The 15,041-nt window shown below is 41.9% G+C and overlaps 1 protein-coding gene across 3 annotated transcripts in view; it reads left to right on the top strand.

Annotated features, from left to right (window-relative positions):
- The window catches only part of LOC120897342 (la-related protein Larp4B), a 53,798-nt gene extending 45,874 nt beyond the window's left edge, over window positions 1-7,924 (top strand). For all 3 annotated transcript variants that reach the window (XM_040302158.1, XM_040302160.1, XM_040302159.1), the window contains one exon: window positions 40-7,924. In XM_040302158.1, the coding sequence (XP_040158092.1) occupies window positions 40-449 (410 nt within the window). In that variant the 3' untranslated portion in view covers window positions 450-7,924. The remainder of the gene's footprint in view (window positions 1-39) is intronic.
- The last annotated feature ends 7,117 nt before the right edge of the window (window positions 7,925-15,041 follow it).

Below are 15,041 nucleotides of genomic sequence, written 5' to 3'. Positions count from 1 at the left end.
AAACATTTCTAACTTCTTTTTTTTCATTTCACCACACAGATACGCGCTACAATCAGCAACACGGTGCCAGTGGAAACACCAATGCACGCAACTCCAAAGATTACCGTCAGTCTTCCGGTGGTGCTGGCGGCGGCGGCGGCGGCCACACCAATGCCATCGGCTCTGCTTCCCTCCATTCCGGTGCCGGCGGGCTGCGCAATGCCGCACCAGAGCAAAACAACAACAATCACGCGCATCACCAAGGAGGAGGAGGAGGAGGTGGAGGTAGAAGTACCGGAAATTCGGGCAACAGTGGCAATAACAATAATCACCACAGTAATAACAACAGTGCTGGTGGAGGCGCGCCCAAGTCTGGCGGTGCCCGATCGGTGCGCAAGGACTACCAATCGCACCAGCAGCAGCAACAGCAGCAGCAGGCCCACCAGACACACCCGCGCAGTCCCAAATGATGGCGCTTAATATGGATCTAATATGTGCGCGACACACCGAATGACTTTCTCTTCACTACACCTACTCTACGACCTACCAGAGTGCGGCGGAGCACGTGCGAATTATGAATCAGCCCTTTGCTTGCCGCTGCCACCGCCCCTCCCCAGTACCATTGTGTTTTAGTGTATGCGCTTAAAATATTATGGCTTTTCCGGCGATCCGGCGGCTGAGGCGGCTAGTATATAAGTTCGGGCGAATGTGGCGAAGACAGTAGCGCAATATACAGCGTGTGTGGGTATTGCGAGAATAATGCATAATTCCGTGGGATGCATGGGAAAACGGAGAAAGAGAGAGAGAGAGAAAGAGCGGGGTACGTTTAGGTAGAAACGATTGTGCGGATTGGCCATTACACAAGCAGCGAAAATGTGGGTTGGGAAGAGCATACTTTCATTATTGAGTTGGCGGAACAAGAAAAAAAAAACGAAGGATAGGATCGGTTAGGAGTTATTGTTTTCCTATCAAGTACAATTTATGAAAATTCACTTCATAAATTGATTGAAGTGATACACTGTACACTAGTTCGAGTGATTCAAACAGAGCATGATCATACTATAAACGCACCATGGGAGAAGGAGCAGCAGTGTGTGTGCCTTTTGTTACGCATCTGTTCTGGATACACTTTGATGAATAATTTGGGATTTCTTTTTTTTATAAAAAGTAACACTGGAAGTACGTAAAAAGCAAAAAAAAAAAATTGCAAGTACGTATAGAGTGGGAAGTAAATCCTGATAAAAATCAAATTGATAAACGAATGTGTGCAAAACGATCGAAATGCTCAGAGTGTATAGCTATGGTTTATGAGGGAATGTAAACACACAGACCAATCAATAATCATCACACGAATCTCAAAACAGTAGAGCGTAGAGCTCCATGTATGTAGATGCAGTTTGGTTTTATAATACACACACACACATACACGTGAAAGAAGCTGCCAATCAGGGCATGTAGAAGCATACTTAAAGTGCTTGCTTAAGTAGTTGTCAAATAGGCCCCGGCAAATACCGTCGTCGATATGCTCTAGCCCTCGCTCTCTCTCTCTCTCTCTTTCTTTGTGTCGGTTAATAATAGCAACCGATAAGGGTAGGAGGAGCGTATCCCATATGTATCCTTGCATTAAATAAATAATCTAGCCTCGGAGAGGGGTTGCCGCAACCAGCAAGCAAAAGCCAGATAGTGATCCCTAGTCCCCTGCAAGGCGCACATACACCTGCGTCTCCCGCAGAGCGTAAGAGAAAAGCCACAGCAGCCGGCTCCACTTCGGTCCACTTCCTGCGAAGGAGTGGGTGGGGTGTTAATGGGGAGGGTGTGGTGAAACCCATTTCATTTGTGGGTGTTGTAGTGAGAGAGTAGCAAGAGAGAAAGGTTCTAGTAGGTGGTCCATTTGTTTCATTGTTTATGTATGTTTCTTTTTTCGTGCGTGCGTCGCGAGCGCGCCCCGTGTGTGTTGTGTTTGAACATATGATGATGATGATGGAAGAGTGTATCGGATTATCACGCAAAGACCGGAAAAAAACAAGAAAAGGAAAGAGAGAGAGAGGATGCATTAGCATAGTGAGGAGGGTTTAAAACTGATAACCGCTATCGCTAATGCAAACGCTTTAGTCTTGTTTATTTATGCCTTACTCTACAACACACACACACACACACACACACACGCGAGTGCGTGCGCTCCCCCCAACGCGGCTCACGCAACAGTGAGATGAATTATTTGTTTTAGTTTTTTTTTGTTTTTTTTTCTGCAATTCGTTCTGTTACTTGTTTTTCTCTTGGATTTAAGCGCATTAGGAAGAGAGCGAGAGAGAGAGAAAGCCCGAAACAACTTATCATTATTTACTTTATTAATTATTACTATTATCTTTATTGGTATTTCTTAAATACGATATGATTGCTACAATTAGTAACTGGTAACGTTAAACACACACACACACACCAACCCCCTATTGAGATACTTTTTATTGCAATTCTTTGTTAATTTGTTGATAGTCGATAATCGATCGCGCGCGTGATGATGGGGGGGGGGGGGATATTTTTTCGGGTCTGGGAAACCAACGAGAGAAAGTGTGCGTGCGTGCGTGTGCCCTCCGTCAGAAAAAGGGGGGCTAAGGGCATTGCCCAATAAGAGAACGGAATTCTGCTAAGCGTAAGCGTTGGAAGCGATTGTGAGCGATAAAACGTGAAAGCAGAAAGATCGAAGCAGAAGAAAGGGCAGTGTGTTCCAAACAAAAAAAAGAAGAAGAAAAACATTGTTACTCAAAAAGCGCTGTGTGTTTAAACTGAAGCTAATTGTTGCTTCGCGCTTATCGTGGAGTGTGGATGAACCTCAACCGATATTGAACGAGACACACACACACACTAAAATCCAGAGGAAAGAGACACGCAATGCATATATATCTATATTCTCTCTGTTCGTTATACCTGTATATAATCAAAGCAGATGATTAAGGTTGAGATGAGCAGCCCCAGAAGCAGCAGTTGCAGCTGCAGCTGCAAGTTCTGCCAAAAACCGTCTGGACCATTTGCTAGTGGTCGAAAAAAAAAATAATAACGAAGAAACAAACAAAACAGCACTAGTTAATAGCAAGAAAAAAAAAACAACAACAACCTTGGTTTAGTTTATAAAGACAGCAGACACACACACTCGCCGGAGAGTGGTGCCTCCTCGGTGACTAGTTGTAGGGCGGACGGATTGAATTTTGTTTTTGAATTGCAAAACAAATTGTCTAAGTTTAGCTGGAAGGAAAAAAAACTGCGCTACCGAAATGTTAGGAAATGCTTTCGTGCAGATTAATGTGCGAGAAAGAAAGGAAGGAGAAGCAAGCTACTGCCGTCAATACTGCAAACATACACAGAATTACACGATACACACACACATATAGGGCATAATTTTATAGGCTGAGCAGTATGTGTGTGTGTGTGTGTGTGTTTGCCAGGGTATACCGGGGAGATGGTAGTGTTTTGGATCAACTAAGCTAGTGATGCATCTAAATTGATAAGACTAAGAGAGAAGGAAAGTGCAGTACGGAAATCGAGGAAATTCCTTTTAGAAACACACACAAACACATACACCGATCTTACCATCCCTATTAGCATGCGACAGAATCGTTACATTTTTACCACAAGAGCGCAAACACAAATGGAAATCATCGATGCTTTACGATAATAGAATCGTCATCCGAATGCTGCCGCCTACATTTTATGCTCTGTGCTGTGCTCGATAGCGATAGGGAGGAGGGAGCGTCCAGTGAGCGAACTATATGAGAACTAGCTCTAACAACTAGGATTGATTGCGCTGTGCCGAAGAAGAGCTTATCTGCTTAGTTTTTAGCTGAATCTTTTTAACAATTGATCGATTGATTGGATCCCATGCGTGACATGATTCGATCGTTACAGGAGGTTTTTTTTTCTTATTGTAATGGCCATTCATACATCCAGTCATCAATCCAGTTGCGATTTGATCTCACGTTGCCCCACGCCTAGGGAGTAAAAATCACAGTTTACATGTGCTTCAAGAGAGCAGCAGCACTACTGCGAGAGGAGGAGAGTAGGCGTCAGGAAGCTTTATCTGCTAACAACCACTTCAGTTGTGTTCTGATACTGTTTTATCCATTTCCCAGCTATTTTCTAATAATTGTTTGCTTACATTCCTTATTCTTTTTCTCTCGCTAATGAAGCAGCTTGTCACAGTGCCCTTCTTTGATTAAATACTCCTATATGAACTTCTTCAAAGTATCACAGAACTTCTCACGCAGTTCAAAGTATCACAGTTAATTCATCTTTCGAAATTTTGAAGCAAATCGAAAGGATTTAAGCTTCTCCACTGTTGCCTCAAGACTCCAATCGTAGTGTAGCAGTAGTGCTGTTGTCTTAATCGATTCCCAACCTCCCGAAGAGTAACATACAGATACATACAAATTCGCAGGGCTACTAAGCACATAATAATGCACTCGAACAGTAATGCGCCAGCGCGTTGCGTCTTTCAAACCGGTTCAAACGAAAACTAAACTAAAACGCACATCAGGTTTAGTTTTAGATCGCTGTATCGTTTTGCTGCGCTGCGGTTTAGATACAACACTAGCTTTTAAGCAAACCAAATATGGATTTCATCGTACCTTCGTTTCATTTGATGGGGTCGTGTGTGTGCGTGTATGTCCATAGACACGAAGTTTGTTTGTGCGCACACACACACTGCTCTTGTGGTAAAGCATTCTAAGACGAGATTTCGAGCAGGACACAGGAGGAGCAAGAGCTTTCGTTAGACACACTGTGTGCGCCTTCCACAACACAAACACACACTACACTACGCACTATAAAAATATGTTCTTTTTTATGTTTTTTTTTCGATTTTTTCTGATCCGTAATAAAGATATGTTGATGATGAGTACGAAACCACGAAGCTGGCGGAAGCGAAACTTCGATTTGAGCGCGTGTTCGTTTTATCCGGTTCGAAAGAGAGATGCTTTTTTTTTTGGTTCTTTTGTCACTGTAGTAGTTTTTGTATTCTGTTGGGGTTTGTTTGTTTGTTTTTTTTTTTGGAGCGAATAATAATGCCTTACATCTTTTTGATTTTCTGATTTTGCGTGAGGACATTTCGGTTCTCTTCTCTCAGTAGCTGTCCCGCGACCACGCGATCTTAAAAACAATCACACACACACACACACCCATACACACCGAACGATTACAGCCGGTTACGTTTGTCTTATCTATTGGTAGTTAAAGCTTTAGTATAAAGAGAGAGGAGCAGCAAATGTGGAAGAAGAAGGATACCATAGGGGGGATGTGTTTCCGTTCGATTGTTGAGGTGTGGGCGTGTTGAGATAGTGTACCGCAGAAAGCAGAAGATTTAGATAGTATGCTAATGCTCTCCGTCTCCGGCGACGGGCGGGTTCGCATGAAGACACCTTTTAGAGACTGCAAAACACATACAGACGACACACACACACACACACACGTGCGTACAGAGCTGGAGTCAGACGTTCGATGCTGTAATAGCTAGTGATTTCTTGACTACTGTTTGTTTCCCCTTGGAGAAACCCCTAAATCAAAGCCGCCACTCGCATTGATCGACGAATGCAAAGAAAAAAAGAAGCGATACCAGTAGTTTGGTTACACACGAAATGATGAGGTGTACGCGAGGAAGGAAAAATAGTGGCGGAAGACAAAAAAAACTATTATATACAACTGTAGGTTAGCTTTGTAATAGAATTGTCGGAGCACACACATAAGCATACTACAAACACACAACGCTCTCCCAGCTGTGTGTCCGGGAAAGAATGTGAAAGGAATGCAGGGGAGAAGCAGCAAACATAAAGGAGACGTGTGCAACACAGCAACACAAATTATGATGTCGTTCTTGTGTTTGATGAAACGATAATGCAAACAAAAAGCATACAGTGTTATGAAAAGTCATACCGAGACAAAGGATATGCATAGGCGCAAGGTATAATATATAGTTGTTGCTGTGTGTGTAATAACTGCAAGTGAGCTGTGCAAGCGCCCCCCACCCGGGCAGTGGTCGAAAGGAGGGAGAGGGGGAATGTGTGTGGTACGGTGTAGTGGTAAACTAAAGAATACTTAGATTTAAACGCGGAAGAGATACAATATCGAAGGTAGTAGAGCAGAGAGAAAGATGTATGGATTATATATATATACATAAAAAATATATAAATGTAAGGGAAAAAAGTATATACATTATATATATACATTACTATATACACAACTCTAATGATAAAAAACAAAAACAAAAACAAAAAACAATGATTAAAACGTAAGGCACACATCGTTGATAGAAAAGTAACAACAACAAAAAAAAAGAGAAAGAGAAAAGGACATGTTACTACATACGAAGTAAAACAAAGCAACAAAACAAAAGAAAGAACACAAACAAACAAACAAAAACCTTACCATAGCAGGGTTTCTTATACGCGCGGAATGATACAACGCGATGACAGAGGATGAAGGGCAGAGGGAAGAAGTCTGGCAAAGACTGAAACGCACGCTACCGTTGCGGGATGGAGGTAGGGAGAACGCGAGCAATCGATAAGAAGAAGAGGAACACATACACATAATACACACGAATATCCTTTCATCCTTTTGCGATCAACAAGGGGAAAGATACATAAAAAGTGCTGCCACACAACAAATACACACACTAGTTCGGTAGAGTCGGTAATGGTGATAAAGTTACTGTTGAGAAGGAGAAGTGTGGAATGTTAAGAGAGCTGGGGTGGGTAGAGAAAAGTTGAGAATAAGAGTGGAAAATCTATGAAAAAAACACACAAACATGTGGTAGTAGGATGTAGTAGGTTAAATGAAAAAAGGAAATGAATTAAACAATACCAACAAACAACGCAAAAACCACACACTCACACACAGCAAGGGAGATTGCAAAAAAGAAAGGATAAAACAAAATAGAAACAAAACGAAAACAATGAATGATAATATAAACCATTACAAAAAGGAATACACACACACACACACTAATACATTGGCTAGAAAGACTGCAGTAAAAAAACAAGAAAACAAATAGATAACCACGCTCAAACAGAGGAGGCGGAGCAAATCACGCCAAGAAGCGTCGTTCGGGTGTAAACAGCTCCCCAAGTCATGCGAGTGTAGTAAACGCCAGACAGAGCCGCGGCGGAACCAAAAACATGTGTTTAAACCTAATGTGTAGCTTAAAAATCAAAAAAAGTATCTAGGAAGCGCGTATTAATAGTAGCCGCCGCGCACCACACGTTCGACGTCGCCAAAACAACAACACACTCACACACTCATCTGAAAAAAACGTTGATATATGTGGTGAAGGGAAGGGTGTGTGGAGCACGTGGGAAATGCATTCAAATGCATCCACGACGTGTGACAGCTCTTTCTCTGTTGCCCATCTACAAACAACAGTTGCCAGCCCCTCTACACACAACACAACAAACCTACTAGCATCCCTCCCAAGGAAAGCGAGATTTGACCAAGGAAAGTGGAAAAGCAAGAGCACACACCACCACATTAAGAATGTGAGAGAAATGCCAGGGAACAGAAAAGTGTGCGTGTGCACGTGTGTGTGTGTGTGTTGTGGTAGTCGTAAACACATGGGTAAGCGAATTTGAAATGTTGATAATACCTACTACACGCACTAGTTGCTCTAGAATATTGAAAACTGTGTAAAACAAAATACAGAATTGGTTGGAGCATACCGCGGACGAGCACGAGCGCGCGAGATGATAAGGAAAAAACAAAAAAAAACAAGAAACTAAAGAAAATATGTGAGGAAGTAACAAACAATTGTTGTAAAATAAGATACAAAATGGAGAATATCGAAAGAAAAGAGAAAGAGAGAGAGAGAGCTGTTACACACATACGGGCGAAAAAACCGTGCGTCGTTACTAGAAGATATGGAAAATATGGAACAGTGAGAATTGGAAGGGAGAGAAAAGTGTAGGAAGTGAAGGAGAAAATACGAAAAGTTATAAAGAAAACAAATGGTAAGGGTGTAAAGAAAAAAAAGCCGTACTACAGCAAACACACGATAAAATACAATGATGATGATGGAGTATAGAAAATAAAAAAAGAGTAAAAAACGAAACTACAAAACAAAACCACACAAAAAAATACACAAAAGAGAAACAAAAGAGTTGTGTTTGTACTTTTTCTTTTATTTTTAACTAATGAAAGAATTTCATTTCTTTTGCAGGTAGTGCATTATAACAACTCGTGTGAAACTAGTTACTAGCAATTGTACGAAAATGTTGCCTAAAATAAGAAGCAAATGAAGAAAAGATCACCCTAGTAGTGTTGGGTAATTCAGATTCAGATTCATGAATCTGAATGAATCTTTGAAACGATTCAATGAATCTGAATGCCGATTGGAATAATTCGTGAATCTCAAAGATTCCAATTCTTAAGAGATTCATAAATCTTTGAAGATTCGTGAATCTCTCAAGATCTCTCTTTGAAGATTCGTGAATCTTTAATGATTTTCGAATCTTTAAAGGTTCATGAATCTTTGAAAATTCGACTCGAGATTCGAAGCACTCATCACTGAAGATTCATATGAATGAATCTCAACGAAAGATTCATGACACCCAGCACTACACCCTAGGACCTGGTCACAGGTGGTATTAGATCGAAGGGGCGACCTCTGGTGGTCAGTGCTGCAAACATTCAAACGGACGACTGCTGCGATGATATTTATCGAGCGAAGGGTCGTAATTGCTGTCAAGAGATCATTAAAGAAAGAGTGGAGAAGTATTTACTGTGATTTTTAGGAATATAAGAGGTTTTTTTTAAATAATTTTTACTAATCTATAGCAAAAAAGGTTTAAATGTCGAGCATAATGTGTTCCCTCTCGCATGAATTCCATCCACGAGCTTGGCATTGAGTCGTACAAATTGACGATTGTACCATGCGACTCTTCAAGTGGAATTTCAGACGGAATTTTCCATCGATTAAAAGCAAGCAAAATAGTCCGAAAGGTGTGTAGTACTGGGTCTCACATGGGTCTCACATGGGAATCGGCCAACAAGCGACGAACCCTATTATTTCACTTTTGAGAAACTGTTTCAACTGCTGAAAATGCTTGAAAAAGTACTAAAATACACTGAAAATGGATGTTTAACCCTTCCGCTGTGCAGCCTAGACATTGATCCTTCGGGTTATTGTCTGTTCTAGTCGATGGAACATGATCTGGCCGATCAGCACGTCTCCAAGTACAATTAGGTGCAGAAATAGATCATTGCATATTTCAAAAAGGTAGGACATGTATGTATTAAAATACATAAAATACTTTGAACACTGAATATATTACCAAAATGTCACAATAAAGCTTTCATTTTTGCAAAGAAAGGCACAAGAACTTATACATTTTTCTTCACGAAAACTGTTAACACCATATAATTCCATCATGAAATCAACCACTTCTGAAAAAAATGCAATCTTTTGACGTTGAACGATCATTATCGTTATGCAGTTCTTCAATGATAATTTCCCTGTAACTCAAGAAACGCTCGATCCTTGTTGCCTGACCAGAAAGTACGCCCCAGCTATATGAGTTTTCTGCTATATTCAAGTGATCTTTCAGTGATCTCCATTAGTGATTTGCCTTGTATTCATCAACCAAAACACAAAAGCACACGCAATCAAATAGCACGTTTTATCGCGTTTGCCCTCGATTCAATCAAGATCGCTGGCCGTAAAAAAAAAAACAAATACACCAGCAGCAACCACTCGGTATCGGTCATTTCCGTCCAAACTGGTTTCTGTTAAAGGGGGATCGTCATGCGCACCTTACACACACACACCCGCCCCCCGTTTTATGATCCCCTGACAACTAGCATAGAATGAACAAGAGCACAGCACAGAACCACACATGGGTACCGTTTGCTGTGAACGAAACAACCGTAATTAAATCCGCTGCACACAGCCGAGAAGTGAATCGTTTTCGGTTGCATGGCTTTTTTCCCCTATGCTGCCATGTTCTTTTGCCCTCTTGCTTATGGATCTTATCCACACGGACTGTCCATAACTGCGTAATATCTCGATTTCGAATATTCCGTGGAGGTAAGGTTGTGATCGGTGCATCACTGTTTTTTTGTGCGTCTTGTTTTGTTTCCATTCCCGATGACTCATCGATGGCAGCATCAGAAGGAGCAACCCTAATTTTCAGGAGATCAGGAGAGAAAAAAGAAAGAAAAAACATCCCAACTTCAGTTCTCCCTTTTCTTTAGTTCTCCTAAACAAGGGTGGACGGTGTGGTAAGGTTTGCTGTACTGCGCATTATTTAATATTCCTACCGATCGTTCGTCTATCGAACGATCGAAGCACGCAAAGGAAGAAGGATAAAGCTGAACAAACAACAGAGGGCAAAGTGTTACGAAATGAAAGTTACCGAAAAAAGGTTGTTTGCCAAAAGGGAACACGGAAAGCATCGGTGCAAGTGAATTGAAGAACACACAACGGAGGCAGAAAAAGGGATGGAAACGGAAAAGAGAAAAGAGATGATCACCGTAAAGGTGAAGAAATCGAACTGGGGAATAAAAGACATGTAAACAAAAGGGAATGGAGGGGGAAGGGGGAGAAAAGAGCACAAAACAGAGCACACAAAATGCAGTCAAAAATCAGAAAAAAGTGAACCAACAGTAAAGCAGAAATACGATAAGGAAGAAGCAACGATCGTTTCAACAGATCCTGCGGGAATTGACTCGCAAAGCAAAACCGTAAGAACGAAGCAAAACAAAGCAGTACACACACCCTTCTCAACAGAAAAAAGGGTACGCACACACACACACCGGCTCTAATGTGCGATCGTTGACGATCGTATGCTACACCAGCGCCGGGGAAGCCGGGGGCCGCTGAGCAGCGAACCTTCGGGATGATTTCGATGCGTGGAAAAGTGACGAACCCCCCCGCCACGGGAGCGGTGTGTTTGTGCTGAAGAAGAAGAAGAAAGGCAAAGAAACAAGTGGACAGCAGCAGCACAAACGGAACACAACAACACAAACCTGCCCGATCGCAATGTGTGGTGCATGAGTCATGGGGGAACTATGCTCTTGGGCCATGTCAGCCAACGGCCAACGGAGCTCATCTGTGCAAGTGCGGCTCATGTGACGATGCTGTGGGGTGTGTCTCCGTGTGTGCCGGGGCGCGACTCTGTTGCTACGTAGTGGTTTTTGTTTTTGGCCATCTCGGCAGGCTATGCAAATTAGCTGGCTTAGGCGATAGCACTGAGAAGGGGGGGGGGGGGACAGTTTATCGATTAGTCATCAAAGATGGCTATGGATTATAAAAGTTTAATACGAGTGATCGTCAAGTAGATTGTATTGATATGATTAAATTGATCATTGCTTCATTAGATTAAACAAAATTATTTTCTAATTTATCATTAATTAAACGGTTTGTGGAGTGATATACGCGATGGAATTAATTGTTCGTACATCTTAGTTAATCTGTAATACCTCAAAAAAGATTCCAATATTAGTGATCTTTCCTCATTGACATCGATTGATAACAGTTTATTATTAAGTTTAAGAAATCTCATCTCTATAAACTTTCAAATCGATCGTATTATGAAACCTAGTCAACATTTTGTATGAGGTGTAATGCAAGTTTTTTGAGTGTTGGAAAAACAGATTCTTTCTCGTGTCTTTTATGTTGCATGATAAACTAGGCAGAAGCTAGGACATAGAGGTACATGGAGTAATTAGTCTTAACACGATCATACCAATCGCCGACTGAACACAATTCAGCGTGTATGATTAGGAATTCTTGGCAAAAAAGTTTCATTACAGCAATATGGAAAAGCCTCTTGAAGAAGCATGCCGAAGAGTTATGAAGAACTCGCTAAACTAGAGTCCAACCAAAGAACTCCATTGAAGGGAGACATATTTATCAAACTGAAGATTCTTGACGAGCCTGAGGAGAAACAAAGATAGGCTCATGCAATGATTCGAAGTGAGGGGTTTTACTTCATTTCCTTCAATCAACGTACACTTACTTAATTATCCGGCGCTACAACCGCTCTGCGGTCTTGGCCTGCCTCAGGAGTGTCCGAAACCGCTCACGGTCTCGCGCCTTCGTCTTCCAGTCCGTTATCCCGGCCTTAATGGCAGACGCCTCCACGCCATCTTGCCACCTCAATTTGGGCCTACCACGCCTCCTCTGCCCTTGTGGACGGCCTAAAAAGACTTTACGGGCTGGGTCGTCCGTTTCCATGCGTATAACATGGCCAGCCCACCGGAGCCTGGCGAGCTTGATACGCTGCGCGACAGTGAGGTCGCCGTACATCTCGTATAGCTCGTCATTATAGCGGCTCCTCCATTGTCCTTCCACACATACGGGGCCAAGTATCCTTCTGAGCATCTTCCTCTCGAACGCGGCTAAGAGGGTTTCGTCAGATTTGGACAGTGTCCATGTCTCAGAGGCGTATGTGAGTACTGGTACTATATAGGTACTATATAGTCCCAGCTTCGTCCGACGCGACAGGTTCTTTGAGGTGAACTGCTTTTTCAGGCTGTAGAATGACCGGTTGGCAGCCAGCATCCTTGCGCGCAACTCAACTTCCATACTGTTGTCGTTGCTGACCTTTGACCCGAGATAGGTGAATTCTGGGACGACTTCAAAAGTGCGTTCACCTATCTGTACATCACGCCTACGTAGATTCGGATTATTCCGGATATTCGGATTATTATTCGGATCCGCTGATGTTGTCACCATCAGTTTGGTCTTTGCCTCGTTTATCTGCAATCCGAGGTTCTCTGCCGCCTGCTCGATCTCTTGGTAGGCTTCTGCTACATATAGGAGAGCCGCAGACCAATGATGTCTATATCATCAGCGTATGCCAGGATCTGGGTTGACTTATAGAAGATGGTTATAGAAGATGGAACGTACACACCGAAGTGTTTATTGAATGCTTCTTTGAGCAGTTTGTAGTTAACTTACGATCCTACCATTGACCTATAATTGAATGGACCTGCAAAGGACACACCAAATTGTACCAAAGATTAACTGCATGCGTGAAATTTCATTCGCAAATGTTGAGGTCCTTTAGTAGTTGAAGCCTTAACCTGTCGAACTATTGGAATTGAAATGTCAAAGGATTCGGCATTGCATAAAATCCCAAACGAACTTGGTTAGCAACTACAAACAGGATCAGTTTATCCAAACGGGCATTGCACGACTTTACCACTGTATCCGGCACCGTTAAATAATATATTTTTGAGTATTTAATTTATACTATTCAGATACATTTTATAATTTTTTTCTATTTATCGTTACAGACGCTGATGAAGTGTGATGGTAAATAGCAATTCAAATGTACGACCCACCAAAGGTTTTATACAACAAAAACCATTCAAAAGACAAACCCCTTCCCAACGAACCATTCCGAACGGCGGTTCCTTTTTATTGGCACCGAAAGCAACTTCCTCCCTCCGCGCCATGTAACCGGCAGTGGCATATCCTTCCAAAGTTCATGTTGTTGTTCCGTTCCTCCTCACACCGGGGGCACAGTGGGCTAACAAGTGAACATCTCTACCTACCAAGTGCAACGCCTTCTTCCGGTGCTTAATTGCCGATGCGGAAAACCGGTTCGACGAAAAAGGGCTGCAAAAGATGATAATGCACATCAAAAGAAACGTAACAGCATTCGTGTTTTTTTTCGTGGTGTGCAAGTTTTCGGGCAAATTATCCTGCTGCAATTAAGTGTGTGGTGAAGAAGGGTGAGAGAGATAGAGGAAGAGGAATGGTAAAGAAAATATTCTTCCACAGAAGTGTGTTTCATCTGCCTTTTCCCCGTAAGACATCAACGTGGGCCTACGTGGGCTTTGATGGCATACAAATTGATACCTACAGCTTCTTGCACCGCATCGGTTTGTGGTCCTTTTTTTTTGGGCGATGCACTTCTATGCACAGTTCCCCGGTCCCTCCAGTCCCTCGGTCCCTACAGTCCCCCTACCTGCCAATAGCTTTGTGGGAAGGTTTTGTATGCACTTCTAGCAGGAAGGCATTATGCACTTTTTCTGCAGTAAAAGGTTGAAAGGATACGTGTTGGGTGAAGATCTTCACCTTTGACAATGCCGATTTGGACACTTGGAGAAGCTATTGATTAGAAGTAGAAGCTTTGAATTATGTGGAATAAAAAAAAAAGCATTTTTGATTATTTTATTTCCTTTCGAAGTATTTCTCTTGACAGTTTATTATAAAGAGAATTAATAAACTGACTATTCTTTGTTTTGATTTTTACATTTATTTTTCGATTCGTGGAAGATTCTTGCACATAATATTAATATTTTTAAAGTAAAATCAACCTCAAAAGGAATGTATAGAAAAAGCGGTTTGAAAAAATAAATAAAATTAATGAACATAGTACACACGTAATGAAACAAGAAGAAATTAAAAATCAATACTTAAATCATAAAAAACTATACATTTATAATAATTAAATATAATCACGGATAAAATAAACAAAAGAAGTAAAAATAAGGGTAAATGTAAAAGTAAACACAAAAGTTCATTCAAGTAATTACAATAATACAAAAAGAAAAACGTAAACAACTAACCCTGCTTTTGAGCAAAAAAAAGCATTTTTTTCTTCCTTCGAAAAGCATAAAAATGAAACAAAAGCAACAGAAGGAAGGAAACTATTGTTGGTGGAGATTATGATACCGAAAGCTTTTTGCGAGGGAAGAAAATGGAAAATAAAACAAACGCACCCTCTCCTTCTGCTTCGGAGAGCCGCTCTCTGAGCAAAAACAAATACACCCCTAAATAAGAGCGATAGCAAAGGTGAGAGAAAAAGAAAGAGAGAGCGAGAGAGCAAGCGCGTTCGCAGGACACCCGCGGAAGGGATGAAGTCTGTGTTCCACTTTTCACTCCCGTTCCTATAGGCGCTCTGCAAGTAAACGCGCGGTGCTTGCTGTTCGGTGTAGTGCAGCTAGTTGTCCCTTTCCCGCTGCCGGTGCGTATCCCTTCCACCACCCTGTGCGGGGTAACAAAGAGCGAGCACCAGACACACCGCCATCAACACTGGCGCAGTGATGCTGGCGTCGGGTAAATTTCCTTCGCC

Source organism: Anopheles arabiensis, chromosome 2, assembly GCF_016920715.1.
Source record: "Anopheles arabiensis isolate DONGOLA chromosome 2, AaraD3, whole genome shotgun sequence".
Classification (NCBI taxonomy): Eukaryota; Metazoa; Arthropoda; class Insecta; order Diptera; family Culicidae; genus Anopheles; species Anopheles arabiensis.
This window is presented reverse-complemented; position numbering and strand designations above follow the sequence as displayed.